Raw genomic sequence first — 20,334 nt, 5'->3', positions numbered from 1 at the left:
AGAAGTTCCTGCTTATTATAATTCCCACCACATAATATAGGTCAACTCTTTCTAGGAAGCTACTGAGTGAGCCGGCCGGGGGCAGAGACTGATGTAAGTGATCACCACAGCTATAAAATAGTGGGAAATAAAGAAAAATAAATGTAGCCGCACATATAACAAGGAGTGGCCTCACCTTATAAATACTGACAAAAGACCCCAGGAAAGCCCCCAGCTGGAAGTTTTCTTTGTTGTAAAAGAGTGAGATCAGCCGGGACGGCTTTGTAAACACTTGTCTGAATGTGGACGGGATGCGGAGGCAGCACTGGATCAAGTACCCAACGCTGAACATTCGTATAAATCCCTGGAGAAAACAGAAACATTACTTTATAATTGGACAAAAAACACATTTCTTAATCATAAAGGGGTCTTTCCATCTCATGGGTACGATGCGCCCATTTATGGTTTTCGCCTACACAGATGCACTCCTGGCCGCTGGTGTTCTGCGGCACGGCCCTTTCATTCGCAGTGAACTTTTGCACATTTTTTCCCGATCTACCCACAAACATAAATGTATTTTATTGGGATTTTATGTGATATACACCAAGTAGCAAGTATTTGTGAAGTGTAAAAGGAAATGATACATGGTTTTCTAAATATTTTAGATGTGAAGGCCTTATAGGTTTGTGTGAGAACATTAGCGATAAAACAGCATCATGAAAACCAAGGAGCACACCAGACAGGTCAGGGATAAAGTTGTGGAGAAGAGTAACGTAGGGTTACGTTATAAGAAAAATAGCCCTAGATCTGAACATATCACAGAGAACTGTTCAATCATCATCCAAAAACGGAAGGGAGTATGGCACAACTGCAAACCTACCAAGACATCACCGTCCACCAAGCCTGACATCCCAAGCAGGAAGAGCACTAATTAGAGAAGCAGCTAAGAGGACCATGATCCCTTTGGAGGAGCCACAGAGATAAACAGCTCAGTTGGGAAAATCTGTCCACAGGACAACTATTTGTCGTATATTCCACAAATATTTATGGAACAGTGGCAAGAAGAAAGCTATTTCTGAAAGCAAGCCACAACAAGTTCCATCTGCAGTTTGCAATAAGGCATGTAGGGGACACAGCGAGCATGTGGAAAAAGGTGGTCAGATCAGATGAGACTAAAGCTGAACATTTTAAACTTAAATGGAAAATGTTATATGTGGCAGAAAACTAAAACTGCATATCACCCTGAAAACACCATCCCCAACATCACACACGGTTGTGGCAGCATCAAGCAGTGGCGAGACTTTTCTTCAGCAGGGACAAAGAAGATGGTCAGATGTGATAGGAAATAGATGTAGGTAAATACAAGGTAATCCTGGAGGAAAACCTGATAGAAGCAGTATTATAGTAGTTATATTCTTGTACATAGGGGGCAGTATTATAGTAGTTATATTGTATATAGGGGCAGTATTATAGTAGTTATATTCTTGTACACAGGAGCAGTATTATAGTAGTTATATTCTTGTACATAGGGGGGCAGTATTATAGTAGTTATATTCTTGTACATAGGAGCAGTATTATAGTAGTTATATTCTTGTACATAGGGGCAGTATTATAGTAGCTATATTCTTGTACATAGGGGCAGTATTATAGTAGTTATATTCTTGTACATAGGAGCAGTATTATAGTAGTTATATTCTTGTACATAGGAGCAGTATTATAGTAGTTATATTCTTGTACATAGGGGCAGTATTATAGTAGATATATTCTTGTACATAGGAGCACTATTATAGTAGTTATATTCTTGTACATAGGAGCAGTATTATAGTAGCTATATTCTTGTACATAGGAGCAGTATTATAGTAGTTATATTCTTGTACATAGGGGCAGTATTATAGTAGTTGTATTCTTGTACATAGGAGCAGTATTATAGTAGATATATTCTTGTACATAGGGGCAGTATTATACTAGTTATATTCTTGAACATAGGGGGCAGTATTATAGTAGATATATTCTTGTACATGGGGCAGTATTATAGTAGTTATATTCTTGTACATAGGGACAGTATTATAGTAGTTATATTCTTGTACATAGGGACAGTATTATAGTAGTTATATTCTTGTTCATAGGAGCAGTATTATAGTAGTTATATTCTTGTACATAGGAGGCAGTATTATAGTAGTTATATTCTTGTACATAGGGGGCAGTATTATACTAGTTATAGTCTTGTACATAGGGGCAGTATTATAGTAGTTATATTCTTGTACATAGGGACAGTATTATAGTAGTTATATTCTTGTTCATAGGAGCAGTATTATAGTAGTTATATTCTTGTACATAGGGGGCAGTATTATACTAGTTATATTCTTGTACATAGGAGCAGTATTATAGTAGTTATATTCTTGTACATAGGAGCAGTATTATAGTAGTTATATTCTTGTACATAGGGGCAGTATTATAGTAGATATATTCTTGTACATAGGAGCAGTATTATAGTAGTTATATTCTTGTACATAGGAGCAGTATTATAGTAGCTATATTCTTGTACATAGGAGCAGTATTATAGTAGTTATATTCTTGTACATAGGGGCAGTATTATAGTAGTTGTATTCTTGTACATAGGAGCAGTATTATAGTAGATATATTCTTGTACATAGGGGCAGTATTATACTAGTTATATTCTTGTACATAGGGGGCAGTATTATAGTAGATATATTCTTGTACATGGGGCAGTATTATAGTAGTTATATTCTTGTACATAGGGACAGTATTATAGTAGTTATATTCTTGTACATAGGGACAGTATTATAGTAGTTATATTCTTGTTCATAGGAGCAGTATTATAGTAGTTATATTCTTGTACATAGGAGGCAGTATTATAGTAGTTATATTCTTGTACATAGGGGGCAGTATTATACTAGTTATAGTCTTGTACATAGGGGCAGTATTATAGTAGTTATATTCTTGTACATAGGGACAGTATTATAGTAGTTATATTCTTGTTCATAGGAGCAGTATTATAGTAGTTATATTCTTGTACATAGGGGGCAGTATTATACTAGTTATATTCTTGTACATAGGGGCAGTATTATAGTAGCTATATTCTTGTACATAGGAGCAGTATTATAGTAGTTATATTCTTGTACATAGGGGGCAGTATTATAGTAGTTGTATTCTTGTACATAGGAGCAGTATTATAGTAGATATATTCTTGTACATAGGGGCAGTATTATACTAGTTATATTCTTGTACATAGGGGGCAGTATTATAGTAGATATATTCTTGTACATGGGGCAGTATTATAGTAGTTATATTCTTGTACATAGGGACAGTATTATAGTAGTTATATTCTTGTACATAGGGACAGTATTATAGTAGCTATATTCTTGTTCATAGGAGCAGTATTATAGTAGTTATATTCTTGTACATAGGAGCAGTATTATAGTAGTTATATTCTTGTACATAGGGGGCAGTATTATAGTAGTTGTATTCTTGTACATAGGAGCAGTATTATAGTAGATATATTCTTGTACATAGGGGCAGTATTATACTAGTTATATTCTTGTACATAGGGGCAGTATTATAGTAGATATATTCTTGTACATGGGGCAGTATTATAGTAGTTATATTCTTGTACATAGGGACAGTATTATAGTAGTTATATTCTTGTACATAGGGACAGTATTATAGTAGTTATATTCTTGTTCATAGGAGCAGTATTATAGTAGTTATATTCTTGTACATAGGAGGCAGTATTATAGTAGTTATATTCTTGTACATAGGGGGCAGTATTATACTAGTTATATTCTTGTACATGGGGCAGTATTATAGTAGCTATATTCTTGTACATAGGGGCAGTATTATAGTAGTTATATTCTTGTACATAGGAGCAGTATTATAGTAGTTATATTCTTGTACATAGGAGCAGTATTATAGTAGTTATATTCTTGTACATAGGGGCAGTATTATAGTAGATATATTCTTGTACATAGGAGCACTATTATAGTAGTTATATTCTTGTACATAGGAGCAGTATTATAGTAGCTATATTCTTGTACATAGGAGCAGTATTATAGTAGTTATATTCTTGTACATAGGGGCAGTATTATAGTAGTTGTATTCTTGTACATAGGAGCAGTATTATAGTAGATATATTCTTGTACATAGGGGCAGTATTATACTAGTTATATTCTTGAACATAGGGGGCAGTATTATAGTAGATATATTCTTGTACATGGGGCAGTATTATAGTAGTTATATTCTTGTACATAGGGACAGTATTATAGTAGTTATATTCTTGTACATAGGGACAGTATTATAGTAGTTATATTCTTGTTCATAGGAGCAGTATTATAGTAGTTATATTCTTGTACATAGGAGGCAGTATTATAGTAGTTATATTCTTGTACATAGGGGGCAGTATTATACTAGTTATAGTCTTGTACATAGGGGCAGTATTATAGTAGTTATATTCTTGTACATAGGGACAGTATTATAGTAGTTATATTCTTGTTCATAGGAGCAGTATTATAGTAGTTATATTCTTGTACATAGGGGGCAGTATTATACTAGTTATATTCTTGTACATAGGAGCAGTATTATAGTAGTTATATTCTTGTACATAGGAGCAGTATTATAGTAGTTATATTCTTGTACATAGGGGCAGTATTATAGTAGATATATTCTTGTACATAGGAGCAGTATTATAGTAGTTATATTCTTGTACATAGGAGCAGTATTATAGTAGCTATATTCTTGTACATAGGAGCAGTATTATAGTAGTTATATTCTTGTACATAGGGGCAGTATTATAGTAGTTGTATTCTTGTACATAGGAGCAGTATTATAGTAGATATATTCTTGTACATAGGGGCAGTATTATACTAGTTATATTCTTGTACATAGGGGGCAGTATTATAGTAGATATATTCTTGTACATGGGGCAGTATTATAGTAGTTATATTCTTGTACATAGGGACAGTATTATAGTAGTTATATTCTTGTACATAGGGACAGTATTATAGTAGTTATATTCTTGTTCATAGGAGCAGTATTATAGTAGTTATATTCTTGTACATAGGAGGCAGTATTATAGTAGTTATATTCTTGTACATAGGGGGCAGTATTATACTAGTTATAGTCTTGTACATAGGGGCAGTATTATAGTAGTTATATTCTTGTACATAGGGACAGTATTATAGTAGTTATATTCTTGTTCATAGGAGCAGTATTATAGTAGTTATATTCTTGTACATAGGGGGCAGTATTATACTAGTTATATTCTTGTACATAGGGGCAGTATTATAGTAGCTATATTCTTGTACATAGGAGCAGTATTATAGTAGTTATATTCTTGTACATAGGGGGCAGTATTATAGTAGTTGTATTCTTGTACATAGGAGCAGTATTATAGTAGATATATTCTTGTACATAGGGGCAGTATTATACTAGTTATATTCTTGTACATAGGGGGCAGTATTATAGTAGATATATTCTTGTACATGGGGCAGTATTATAGTAGTTATATTCTTGTACATAGGGACAGTATTATAGTAGTTATATTCTTGTACATAGGGACAGTATTATAGTAGCTATATTCTTGTTCATAGGAGCAGTATTATAGTAGTTATATTCTTGTACATAGGAGCAGTATTATAGTAGTTATATTCTTGTACATAGGGGGCAGTATTATAGTAGTTGTATTCTTGTACATAGGAGCAGTATTATAGTAGATATATTCTTGTACATAGGGGCAGTATTATACTAGTTATATTCTTGTACATAGGGGCAGTATTATAGTAGATATATTCTTGTACATGGGGCAGTATTATAGTAGTTATATTCTTGTACATAGGGACAGTATTATAGTAGTTATATTCTTGTACATAGGGACAGTATTATAGTAGTTATATTCTTGTTCATAGGAGCAGTATTATAGTAGTTATATTCTTGTACATAGGAGGCAGTATTATAGTAGTTATATTCTTGTACATAGGGGGCAGTATTATACTAGTTATATTCTTGTACATGGGGCAGTATTATAGTAGTTATATTCTTGTACATAGGGACAGTATTCTAGTAGTTATATTCTTGTTCATAGGAGCAGTATTATAGTAGTTATATTCTTGTACATAGGGGGCAGTATTATACTAGTTATATTCTTGTACATAGGGGCAGTATTATAGTAGCTATATTCTTGTACATAGGGGCAGTATTATACTAGTTATATTCTTGTACATAGGAGCAGTATTATAGTAGTTATATTCTTGTATATAGGAGCAGTATTATAGTAGTTATATTCATTGTACATAGGGGCAGTAGTTGTTGGAATTTCGCTTTATATTTCAGATGCATAATTACTACTTAGTTCATTCTTATAAGGTTTATGTCTTGCATTTATGAATCTTTTGATAACAAATCTCAAATATCTGCATCTCTTTTTAGGCTATTTGTGTGAGAAAATATTATCTTAATCTTAACCATTAGGACTAGAGTTGAGCGAAACGGGTCGGTCAGATTAAAAAATTGCCGACATTCGCCAAAGTCGGGTTTCGCCGATCGAAACCCGACCATAGCGTAAGGTCGGCCATGAGTTCGCCGATCGGCGCACCAAAGTCACGTTTCAAATGATGCTTTCAGCGCCTTTTCTCAGCCAATGATGGAGGACGCACACTGTGGGCAACGCGATGACATAGGCAGCGGCCAGCATCATCTTCGAGAAGGGCATTGAAGTGATTGGCTGGCTTTGTGTGGCGTCACAGTGGGTATAAAAAGCTGTGACCGCCGAGCGCCATCTTACTTCTGCCGATCTTACAATAGGGAGAGGTGCTGCTGCTGATTGTGAACAGGGAGAGGGTTAGGCAGGGAAGAAGAAAAAAAAACTGCTTCTGCTGATAGCGCTTTTCACTGTACAGTTAGCGTGCAGTGAAAGGGGAGTTTTATTGTTGTGTGCAGCAGCGCTGGTGGTGATTAGGCTGCCTTTTAAGGCTACCTGCTAGCTGCACTGCTGTGTGCACACTGCTGTTCAAACTGCTTTTTTCAAAGCACTCCAACTTTTATTATTTTGTCCTGGTGAGTTACTGAGCGTTTTTTCACACACCGTATAGCGGTGTACGCTCCTCACACAGTACTGTGTACCGGCTGGTATCATGGACAAATAGAAGCTATCTGGGTGTGACTCTGGAAGAACAAGCCGAGGAGTTTTTCCATTTTTCCAGATCTACACCTTAGGCCGGAGTCACACTACAGCGAGATACGGCCGAGTCTCGCAGGTTAAAACCAAGCTCTGGCACCGGCACTCCGGAGCGGAGCGTGCAGCTCCATGTATTGCTGTGCGGCTGCACGCTCCGCTGCGGAGTGCCGGCGTTAGAGCTTGGTTTTAACCTGCGAGACTCGGCGCACCAGAGCTTGGTTTTAACCTGCGAGACTCGGCTGTATCTCGCTGTGTGTGATCCCGGCCTTAGAGTCCTGTCCGTTTTTCAAACAGTTTCGTATATCTGCTGTTTGATTATGGTCAAAACTAGACAGACAGCGTGTGTCAGTCCCTATACAAATAGACGGAGATTGACAATTCTCCATACAGACACCGTATAGCGGTGTACGCTCCTCACACACTACTGTGTACCGGCTGTTATCACAGACAAATAGAAGCTACCTGTGTGTGACTTTGGAAAAAAAGCCGAGGAGTTTTTCCGTTTTTCCAGATCTACACCTTAGAGTCCTGTCCGTTTTTCAAACAGTTTCGTATATCTGCTGTTTGATTACCGTCAAAACTAGACAGAGACAGCGTGTCAGTCCGTATACAAATACACGGAGCTTGACAATTTTCCATACAGACACCGTATAGAGCTGTCCGATTCTCAAACAGTATTGTATATCTGCTGTTCCCATTACAGTCACATCTATACAGAGTCAGCGTGTGTGTGACACTCCGTAAATACATATACGGAGATTGTTAGTTACACAAAAAACGTATACAGCTGTACACTTCTGATACAGTTCCGTATATCTGCTTGTTGGATTACGGTCCAATACATACTGTGAGAGCGTCTGTGAATAACATGATATATACGTTGATTTAATTTTTTTTAATACACCTTACACAGCTGGACGCTCATCATACAGTACCATCTCTCTGCTGGTGTTTTTGGTACATTTTCCCAAACATGAGGAAGTATGGTGGAAGAGACCGTGGACGTGGTCAGGGGGGTGCAGCTGGTACTAATGGTGGTGGTGCATCGGCTGGTTCTGGCAAAAGCACAATAGCAGCTAAGGGAGGAGGTGTTGAGCCTGTATCATCCTCTGGCCCAAGAAGGCCTGTAAGGTTGCCTTTTCTTGGAGTAGAAAAACCGCTTTTAAAGCCGGAGCATTAGGAACAGGTTTTGGTGTACATTGCCGAAACATCAACCAGTTCTATTGCCTCCTCTTCTGAACGGTGGAAACCTGCAAGCACAAAGTCGTCAGTGCAGGGTTCTGGTCAGAAAAAACACCTTTCCTTGTGTCCTTTACCCCCACCAAAAGTTAAGGATGCGGCAGCCAACACTTCAGATTACTCTATGGAGCTCTTTTCACATGCCATGCCTGGGTTATCCAGTCAAATCCTGAATTCCCCAGTCCAAGATGAAACTGACATGGAGTGCACTGATGCACAGCCACTGCTAGATGATTCTGCAGGTACATTGACCCACAGCACTACATTGCCCTCGCAGTCTATTGAGCCAGAATCTGACCCTGATGAAACTCAGGTGCCCCTTCCTGCATAATATACCACCTTACACGGTGACACAGAGGAAGGTAAAGAGGAAGGTGCAGATGACTTTGAAGAGGAGGTGATGGATGACCCAGTTCTGGACCCGGATTGGCATCCATTGGGGGAGGAGGGTGGCGCTGGCAATAGTTCAGATAAGGAGAAGGATCCGCAGTAGGCATTGACATTGCAGCAGCAGTCATCTGGCAGGCCCATAGCTGTCCTAAAATGTGGAACAAAAACTAAAAGAGTTGCAGGACAGCTTGACCAGACGTCAACTTAGCACAGTGTGCAAGGCCAGAAAATGTTTACCATAGTAGGAAGAGTGCAGTGTGGCACTTCTTTGTCCAAAATCCTACTGATGAGGCAAAGGTTACCTGTAAGAAGTGCGGAAGGACCTTTAGGTGAGGTAAACAACTCAGAAATTTGAATACCAGTTGCATACTTAGACATTTAATCAACATGCACTTGCAAGCGTGGACGGACTACAAAACCTCAGGTAGCAAATGTGCACCTGCTCCGACTGAAGTTAGACAACAACGCTCCATCGCTTCCCCCAATGTAAGACCACCGCCACCGTTAAGCACACCACCAGCACTAAATGTGGAGGTGTCGTCGCAATGCCAAAGCACTCAGGGAATCACAATGGTTTTGCAACACAACACTGAATCTAGGCCATCATCACCAATACCATCACCAACACTCCCTCTCACTCACTCCGGTCCACCGCTACTTCCCCCATATGCAGCTCTCCAGTCCAGCTCACCCTAACAGACACTCTGAGTAGGACAAGAAAGTACTCATCCTCTCATCCGCGTACACTTTGTTTGAATGCCTACATTGCCAAACTAATCTCATTAGAGATGATGCCCTACCGTTTGGTTGAAAGTGAAGCTTTCCGCGACCTCATGGCCAACGCTGTCCCACGCTATGGCCTACCCAGTCGGCACTTCTTTTCTCGAAAAGCCATCCCTGCCCTCCACCGGCATGTGAAAGACCGCATTGTCCATGCACTAAAACAGTCTGTGAGTGTAAAGGTGCACCTCACAACAGATGCATGGACCAGTAGGCATGGCCAGGGCCATTACATGTCCATCACTGCGCACTGGGTTAATGTGGTGGATGCAGGCTCCACAGGGGACAGCGGCGGTGGAACAGTGCTGCCTAGCCCACGGTATAGGAAACAGTTGGCTGTAGGCTTTCGCTCCTCCTTCTCCTCTATCAGCGAAAGCTCGTCCACAGAGCACAGTCGCACGAGCACTCCATCCGCAGCTGGCAGTGTTGCACACGAGGTGTCCCACTATTGAACAGCTAGTGGTAAGCGTCAGCAGGCTGTGTTAAAGATGATGTCTTTGGGCGACAACAGACACACCGCGAAGGTACTGGCCGACTACTTGCAGCGACAAACTGAGTCATGGCTGGGCAGTCTACATCTTGAGGCAGGCAAGGTAGTCAGTGATAACGGCCGTAATTTTGTGGCAGCCATAGCCCGTGCAAAACTCACACACATACCTTGCCTGGCTCACACTTTGAACCTGGTGGTGCAGTGCTTCCTTAATAATTATCCGGAGTTAACATCCCTGCTTCATAAGGTGCGTAGACTGTGCTCGCACATCCATCGCTCGGCCGTACACTCCAGTCATATGCAGAAGCTGCAGCGATTGCTCCACCTCCCAAGCATCGCCTAATCATAGACGTTGCAACAAGGTGGAACTCCACCCTGCACATGGTTGAGAGACTGTGCGAACAGAGGCAGGCTGTAAAGCATTTGTGGGAGGATACACGGGCAGGCAGTTTGAGGGAAGACATGGAATTGTCGGGTGTGCAGTGGCCAAAGCTGAAAGACCTCTGTAAAGTCCTTCAGTGTTTTGAGGAATGCACACGACTGGTAAGCGCAGACGACGCCATCATAAGCATGAGCATCCCACTTATGCGTCTGCTCATGCAAACTTTGACGCACCTTAAGGAGCAGGTGTCTGCAGAGAAGGAGGAGGGAAGCCTTGATGACAGTCAGCCATTGTCTGGTCAGGGAACTGTCCTGGACGAGGTGGAGGAAGAAGAGGAAGAGGAGGAGGATGAGGGGGATGATTATTTTGGGCAGGAGGATGCTTCTCAGGGGGCAAGAGAAAATGTTGTCGTTCAAAGGTCAGGTTCAGTGTTTGTGCGTGACTGTAGGGATGTGGATTTGCCAGAAAGTGCTACTCCACCCACCACTGGCAGTGCATCATTGACACCTGGAACATTGGCCCACATGTGTGATTATGCCTTGCAGATCCTAAAAAGGGACCCCTGCATTGCCAAAATGATGAGGGATGACGACTACTGGCTGGCCAGCATCCTTGATCAACGCTACAAAGGCAAATTACACAACTTCATGCCACAGGAGAACTTAAGGGGGTTTTACACATAGCGATATCGCTAGCAATATCGCTAAAACGTCACTGGTTTTGTGACGTTATAGCGATATTGCTAGCGATATCGCTATGTGTGATACTTACCTCTGACCGGCTCCCCCGCTGTCCATCGCTGATCGCGCGAGATCGGGCGGCTCCATTTCTCGTCGTCTGCTTCCTGCTGGGGCTTCCTGCTGTGACGACGAGCGACGCTGGATGCAGGCGGGAGGACGTCTTCATCGCTGTGTGTGAAAGGTGAGTATCGTGCGCTGCGTCGCTGCTGCATCGCTGTGAGATCTTTCTGTATGAAAGCTCACTAGCGATCATTTAGCGATGCACCAGCGATCCTGACCGGGTCGGATCGCTGGTCGGATTGCTGGTGCATCGCTAAATGTAAAAGGGCCTTTAGAGATAATATTGGCTAACAAACAAGCAACTCTGGTAAACCGTTTGTTTGAGGCTTTCCCAGCACACAGCAGTGGTGCTGGTTCTCCCACGAGCCGTAGTGGGCACAATGGAAGAGGTGCTCGTGGTGCACACAGCAGAAGTGGCGTTGGAGACAGGTGTTTAATGACCATGTTGTGGAATGATTTCTCAAGTACCGCTCACACGACTGCTAATACAGCATCGATTAAAAGTGACAGGAGGCAGCAGTTGTCAACTATGGTTACAAACTACTTCTCCTTCCAGATCGATGTTCTCCCTCACAGGTCATTCCCCTTTGACTATTGGGCCTCTAAACTGGACACCTGGCCTGAATTGGCACAATATGCCTTACAGGAGCTCGCTTGCCCTGCTGCTAGTGTGTTATCTGAAAGAGTCTTCAGTGCAGCTGGATCAATCCTGACAGAAAAAAGGACCCATCTGTAGACCCAAAATGTTGATGATCTAACCTTCATTAAAATGAACCATGCATGGGTTTCAAAGGATTTTGTCCCACCCTTCACCTTGACACATAGGTTGCCAGAAAACTGCCTCGCTTTTGTCCTCCTCTTCCTCGGACTTGCCCAATTCCGCCCTTTGCAGCAGCTCAATGTCCAGCCAACACATCAACATATGCCATTTTTTAAACCTCCCTAACTGGGCTGCCCACCCCTCCCCCAACGGCTGGAGTCAAGACCTGGCGCACCCGGGCAAGTGCCGTTGCTCTGAACAGGTGGATGGGCTGGGCCCACTGATGGCCGACGGCACTGGCACAGGGCCCCTCATAGTACAATACAGTGTCTCTGACGGTGGGGGGCCCACTCACCGTCAGACACACCAGGGTACTATGAGGGGCCCTGTGCCAGTACCATCGACCACGATTGTGCCCCCCCCGCTTGGTCATGGCCTCAGCACTTCCAAGTTGCAATACTTACCTCTCCCTGCTCCACCGCTGAGTAGTCTGGCCAGTTAAATCCTTCACAGGGACAGCCACTAGAAATTTGGTGTATTGATCAATGATGGCTAAGAAGTAGCTTTGGCCTGTCCTGCTGGCCTCTACCTTCAGATGATCAATGGCTACCATTTGAAATGGATGTCAACTTACAAGCGGATGCAGTGGTGGTTTATGATCACCTTTCACAGTTGTGATAGTCACAGACGTGGGACATTCCCGCCACCATTTTACAATGTCTCCTCTCATGCCAATCCAATAGAATCGCCTACGGCCTGTGACTTCTGTCTTTTGCACTCCAAAATGCCCAGACACATCATGATAGACAGTGAGGACCATGTCTACATCTCTCCCTGTGATCACAATTTGATGGAGACGAGTAACGGTGATGTGATCCACGTTACTGCGATAAAGCAATCCTTTCTTCACAAAGAACCTTTTTCGCTTTCTCCACAGACACAGTAATTGAGGGTCTGCATCGCCTCTGCAACATCTACCGTGAGGTTTCCCCAAGATGAGTAATTCCAAAATTTCTGCTAACACTCGACTTTCCGTCTCTACTTGTATCCATGTATTTTCCAGTAGCGGAGATTCTGGACTGGCTTAGGGAGAATGAAATATATGCGAAGATTTAAAAGTACCACAACACTATCTACTGGTGTACGCTATGAATATCTTTCCCTTTTTCTACTTTTTTTTAATTCTGGTGTAATACATAGTGAGCCTGTGAATGTCTGTGTCTGACTCCAGAAGTATAGATGGAAATTTACCCCTAGACTGGACACACCTGGTATGTGCTGATACAGAACCTTGTTTCAAAAATATGTGTTACGGTATCATCTCTGAGAAAGGAAATGTAACATCAACTGTTATTCACTGTCCTATTAAGGGAATAGAAGAATCCAGGATATCTATAAACAGAAAGATAGTAAGGAAACACTTAGCTAACCTAAATGAATTCAAGTCTCCAGGACCAGATGAATTACACCCCAGAGTACTGAAGGAGATAGCAGAAGAAATTTTTGAACCCCTCTCCATAATCTTTGAAAATTCTTGGAGAACAGGAGAAGTGCCAGAAGACTGGAGAAGAGCAAATGTTGTTCCTATCTTCAAAAAGGGGAAGAAGGTGGACCCAGGCAACTATAGGCCGGTGAGTCTGACTTCTATACCAGGAAAGATCTTTGAACAAATTATTAAACAACATGTATGTCAATACCTGGATAAGAATGAAGTGATTAAACAGAGTCAGCATGGGTTTGTAACTAATAAGTCATGTCAGACTAACTTAATTTCCTTCTATGACGGTATCACTGATTGGGTGGATCAAGGAAATGCTGTAGATATAGTATATCTTGACTTCAGCAAAGCATTTGACAAAGTCTCTCATAAAATCCTTATTGAAAAAATGACTAAGTATGGAATGGACAAGGCAACTGTTAGGTGGATTCATAACTGGCTTAGTGATCGGACCCAAAGAGTGGTCGTAAATGGCTGCACATCCAGTTGGAAGAATGTCTCAAGTGGGGTACCACAGGGCTCTGTCCTGGGCCCTGTATTGTTCAACATCTTTATCAACGATTTAGATGAAGGAATTGAGGGTAAACTGATTAAATTTGCTGATGACACAAAGCTAGGAGGGATAGCTAATACTAGAGAAGAGAGAGAGAGGATTCAAAAAGATTTAAATAAACTGGAGAAGTGGGCAGCAACTAACAGAATGATTTTTAACAGGGAGAAATGCAAAGTACTACATCTGGGCAATAAAAATGAAAAAAGCATATACAGAATGGGAGGAATAGGGCTAAGTGACAGCACATGTGAAAAAGACTTGGGTATACTAATAGATCACAGACTGAATATGAGTCAACAGTGTGATGCAGCAGCAAAAAAGGCAAATGCAGTTCTAGGATGTATTAACAGAAGCATACAGTCTAGATCACGTGAAGTCATTATTTCCCTCTACTCCTCTTTGGTCAGACCTCATCTGGAATATTGTGTCCAGTTTTGGGCACCACATTTTAAAAAAGACATCAACAAACTGGAGCAAGTTCAGAAAAGAGCGACCAGAATGGTGACCGGTCTGCAAACCCTGTCTTATGAGGAAAGGTTGCAGGATTTGGGAATGTTTAGTTTGCAAAAGAGAAGACTGAGAGGAGACTTAATAGCTGTCTACAAATATCTAAAGGGCTGTCAGATTGTAGAAGGATCAACTTTATTCTCATTTGCACAAGGAAAGACTAGAAGCAATGGGATGAAACTGAAGGGGAGGAGACACAGATTAGATATTAGAAAAAACTTTTTGACAGTTAGAGTGATCAATGAGTGGAACAGGCTGCCAAGAGAAGTGGTGAGTTCTCCTTCAATGGAAGTCTTCAAACAGAGGCTGGACAGACATCTGACTGGGATGATTTAGCGAATCCTGCTTTGAGCAGGGGGTTGGACCAGATGGCCCAGGAGGTCCCTTCCAACTCTACGATTCTATGATTCTATGATTCTATGATCTGTAGGATAACCAACTGTGGAGGGGACCCTCTTCTTGCTGCAGACAAACACAAGACTGAGACAGAGTTTGTATTGAACAGGTCCGTTTTTAGTGCCCACCCTTCTGTCGACAACAGCAATTCACCACAGCCGTTTCACATTTCTCTGTACACAGGCCCCGGTACCTTCACTTCCTTTGTAACTATGATTGTGGCGTCCTCTGTGGCTCTTCCACTGTGGCTGGCCTAGGCCCAACCACCACAGCGCTGCACCAGTCTGAGCACACCGTCCGTATGATAGCCCCAGGCCGTCTTCGTCTGCGGCTACCGTCCTCTGGCCCACCCCCCCGTGACCGCCTCAACTGTCAGTCCTCTCTGGAGCCTTTCCACTGTCTCTATTTCCTCAGCAGAGCTTCCTCTTACTGTGCTCCCTTCGCTGACCCTTCCAGAACCTTCCCTCAGCCTTTTATACTTCCAGTTCTGGTAACTCCGCCCACCATCACCTGACAGTTTCTCTGACCAATGGCAGTTATTCAGTCCCACTCCTACACTCTCCACTGCCCTCCAATGGGCAAGCTAAAACACTGCACCTTTCTCTTTATCTTAGCGGTTTCACACCTACACTGCGCTACACCTCTGCTTCTCACTACAGGCAGGTTTGTCTGTCAGTCCACCTTCCCTACATCATCCATAGTGAGTGAGCGTGTGTGGGTTACGCCTTCTATATATACACTGAATCAGAGAAACAAATTTTTACACTAAACTCGATACAGCTTGTATCTTATTATACAGTACCTTTGTTCGACATTTAGCATTACGGTCAAATCTATACTGAGTAAACGTCTGAGAGTGACTACGGGACTATTTATACGGAGATTTCAATTGTCCCCTAAAAAATATATACTTGCTATCTTGTTATCCAGGAACTTTTTTACAACATTTTTTATTATGGTCAAACCCAGACTGAGTGAGCGTCTGAGGGTGACTCCGGAAATATATACCGATATTTTCAATTTGGCCAACACTGTATACAGCAGAACGATTCTGATACAGTACCATATATTTGCTGGTATTTTGGGTCCATTTTCCAAAACATGAGGAAGTATGGTGGAAGAGGACGCGGATGTGGGCGTGGAGGGCCACCTGGTACTGATGGTGGTGCATCTGCTGGTAGTGCCAAAAACACAACAGCAGCTAAGGCAGGAGGTGTTGAGCCAGCATCATGGTGTAGCTCACCTGTAAGGCTCCCTTTTCTGGGAGTAGGTAGACTGCTTTTAAAACCGAAGTATCAGGAGCTGTTTGTGGCTTACATTGCTGAAACAGCCTCCAGCTCTATCGCCTCCTCTTCTGAAGTTGTAACTGCAGGCTTCTGGTCCGGAGCAGCCCCTTTCCTTGTGTCCTTCACCCACACCAAAAGTGAAGGATGCGGCAGTACACACTTCAGATTACTCCATGGAGCTCTTTTCACATACCATGCCTGGGTTAATTAAAAATGGGGCCCATCAGATACTGGAGCATTCTAAATGGGGCAGATCAGACACTGGAGCAGCATCTAAGGGGCCCATTATACACTGGAGCATAACAAATGGGGCCCATTATATATGGAGCATTATGTGGAGCTCATCAGATACTGTATGGAACATTACATGTGACTAATTATTTGGTATGGAGAAATATATGGGGCTCATTATTCTGTATGGTGCACAATGTGGTGGCCATAATACTGTATGGAGTAATATACTGTCCTGTTTTTGAGCTATTGTACAATTTAAAATAGATCAGCCATGTCATGTAAGCAGTGAAGTATTTGTCATTGTACTATTCCTATATTTCTGTGCCGTATCGGAGTATCATGAGTTGTGGCATGTGTTAAAGGGGCGCACGGACACTCTTTGGCCCTGGGCCCACGAAACCTGGAGCCAGCCCCCCCCCCCCCACAACTTTAGCCAAATAACCCCCAGTTTTCAGTGCGTAGCTATTATCATGAAGTAAATTAAGGTTGACAAGCTTAAGGAATAAGAATTGATGTCGTTGGCATTGAAATGGGCACTGTAGGTGTGTTTCCTGTCCTCCACTCCCTGCCGACTTTGCTTCCCCATTGACTTGCATTGGGTTTCGTGTTTCAGTCGGCTTTCGACTTTTCACGATAATCGGCCTATTTCGTTTGATCCATCTTTTAAGAAAGTCGGGTTTCATGAAACCCGACTCGACCCGAAAAAAGGCAAAGTCGCTCATCTCTAATTAGGACATCCATTCACAAATGACATTTAGTGAATAACTGTTGTACACTTTCTTGACACCAGATGGCACAATGCATCACAGACAAAATCTGCAAGCCTCCAATAGAAATACTTGGTAAATCCCATTTATTTTTCCTCACTTACATCCAGTTCAGTTCTCATCAGAGGTTTCCGCAGTGCTGCTCTGCAATTCCAGATGAGGTCCAGCACTCACGGGGTGCAAACGCTGCATCTGTAATTTCCCAAAATGGCCCTGAAGTGAGGACCTCCGCAATTCCCCCTAGTCCCTTCCTAATTAGACTGTGAAACTAGAACATTAGTAATTGTGTGTCCTATAGAAGTCAATGGCTGCAGCCAAACATGTACGGTGAGCAGAGGAGCGCACGTGCTGGTCGAAAATTTGGCTATAGGTACATTTTTGATTTTGGAATTTCCTAACTATGATGACTTTGACTCATTTACTCCAAAAAGCGAAGCAGAATTTTGGAATTTGGATTTGGAAGTCACCTTTAAAAAAAAAAAAAAAAAAAAAAAAAATTGGAGCTAGGAAAACATGGCTGCTAAAAAAAAAAAAAAAAAAAACAGCGCCACTCCTGACTACAGGTTGTGTGTGGTATCGCAGCCAAGTATCAGAGTGGAAAAAGGTGCGGAGTCGTTTCTGGAGGAAAGCAGCCATGTTTTCCTACTTCTGTACCGCCCCTTTAAGGTGCACGTGAACCGCAGACAGCAGTAAGTGGGGTCACCGGTCTGGGTCAGGTCGTTACTAACTAACGGGACTGATTAATCGTCTAACCTCAATTAAAGGAGATAATGCTGATTTTCTTGGCCGGGGATCGGAGGGATGACATAAGACGTTGGCTCGTGTAGATGGAGTTTATCAAGGAGAGTCTTCAGAAGAGCCACGTCTGCCATCCTTGGCCGCGTTCCGCCACATCTTGGAGCGATTACCGCGCTCGGCAGTCAGCGCTTACCTTAATGCAGTAAGAGATACAGTTGTCCTCGTAGTGCTTGCAGCATCTGTGCCTTGGCCCCTGCTTGCATCTAAACACAAAGCCATAAATCACTGGAGAGAAGAAGAAGAAGGATGCAAAAGAGGAAATAGAAATGTATGTATCCTACGGAGATACGTTCAGCGAGCGCGCGGGGAACAAACGGGAAGATGTGCTGGACAAAGCGGGTTCCAGGCCGGCGACAAAGAGAATGTCAACCTCCATGTCCGGGTGCAAAATGTCAGAGACAGAGGATAACATGACAACGCCATTAAAGGGCCGGTCCAGGGCCAAGATCAGGGTTGTAGTGGTTACGATATTGATCTTTTCTAGACCACTGGGTCATTTACTTATTGTAACCACTGGCCCACTGGTTATTTCCTGGACCAATAGTTATATAATTAACCACAGGACCACCAGGATAATCTTATTAATTATAGTTAATAACAGGGATAATAGTTATATAATTAACCACTGGACCTCAGGGATATTGTTATTTCCTAGACCAATAGATTATATAATTAACCACTGGACCACCAGGGATATTGTTATTTCCTAGACCAATAGATTATATAATTAACCACTGGACCACCAGGGATATTGTTATTTCCTAGACCAATAGATTATATAATTAACCACTGGACCTCAGGGATATTGTTATTTCCTAGACCAATAGATTATATAATTAACCACTGGACCACCAGGGATATTGTTATTTCCTAGATGAATAGATTATATAATTAACCACTGGACCTCAGGGATATTGTTATTTCCTAGACCAATAGATTATATAATTAACCACTGGACCACCAGGGATATTGTTATTTCCTAGACCAATAGATTATATAATTAACCACTGGACCACCAGGGATATTGTTATTTCCTAGACCAATAGATTATATAATTAACCACTGGACCTCAGGGATATTGTTATTTCCTAGACCAATAGATTATATAATTAACCACTGGACCACCAGGGATATTGGTACTTCCTAGATCAATTGTTATACAATTAACCACTGGACCACCAGGGATATTGTTATTTCCTAGACCAATAGATTATATAATTAACCACTGGACCTCAGGGATATTGTTATTTACTAGATGAATAGATTATATAATTAACCACTGGACCTCAGGGATATTGTTATTTCCTAGACCAATAGATTATATAATTAACCACTGGACCACCAGGGATATTGTTATTTCCTAGACCAATAGATTATATAATTAACCACTGGACCACCAGGGATATTGGTACTTCCTAGATCAATTGTTATACAATTAACCACTGGCCCACCAAGGACATTATTTACTAGATCAATAAATTATACAATTAACCACTGGACCATCAGAGATCTTGTTATTTCCTAGGCCAATAGATTGTATAACTAACCACTGGCCCACCTTGAATATAATTATTTCGTAGACCAATACTTATATAATTAGCCAGTGGACCACCAGAGATGTTATTTTCTAGACCACTAGATATATTGCATACATAACCAATAGAGCACCAGGGACATTGCCAATTCTTAGACCAATAGATTATATAATTAGCCACTGGCCCACCAGGGATACTGTTATTTCCTAGACCAATACATGATTTAGTTAACCACTAGCCCATCAGGGATATTATTATTTCCTAGACCAATAGTTATATAATGAGCCACTAAACCACCAGGGATAGTTATTTCCTAGACCAATAGATGTTATAATTAACCACTGACCCACCAGGCATATTATTATATCCTAGGCCAATAGTATATTAGCCACTAGTCCACCAGGGATATTATTTTCTGGACCAATAGTTATACAATTATCCACTGGACCAACAGAGATGTTATTATTTTCTTGACCACTAGATATATTACATACCTAACCAATAGAGAACCAGGGATATTGCTATTTCTTACACCAATAGATTAAATAATTAACCACTGGGCTGCTAGGAATATTGTAACTTGCTAGACCCAGAGATATATTACATATACTACCAATAGAGCACCGGGAATATTGATACTTGCTACACTATTAGATATATTGCACGCTTAGCTGCTAGACCACCAGGGGTATTAGTTACTATTCCATTTATTCCGATACATACTGTACTACTTAATTACTGAACCATTAGG

General features: G+C 41.6%; 1 protein-coding gene across 2 annotated transcripts in view; it reads right to left on the bottom strand.

Annotated features, from left to right (window-relative positions):
• The window catches only part of TMEM135 (transmembrane protein 135), a 443,538-nt gene that overhangs the window by 15,144 nt on the left and 408,060 nt on the right, over positions 1 to 20,334 (bottom strand). For both annotated transcript variants that reach the window (XM_073569250.1, XM_073569251.1), the window contains 2 exons: positions 18,182 to 18,251; positions 176 to 343 (listed from right to left, as the gene is read on the bottom strand). In XM_073569250.1, coding sequence (XP_073425351.1) covers positions 176 to 343; positions 18,182 to 18,251 — 238 coding nt within the window. The remainder of the gene's footprint in view (positions 1 to 175; positions 344 to 18,181; positions 18,252 to 20,334) is intronic.

The sequence above is a fragment of the Dendrobates tinctorius genome, unplaced genomic scaffold (genome assembly GCF_039654945.1).
Source record: "Dendrobates tinctorius isolate UK_male_01 unplaced genomic scaffold, ASM3965494v1 ptg000023l, whole genome shotgun sequence".
Taxonomy (NCBI): Eukaryota; Metazoa; Chordata; class Amphibia; order Anura; family Dendrobatidae; genus Dendrobates; species Dendrobates tinctorius.
This window is presented reverse-complemented; position numbering and strand designations above follow the sequence as displayed.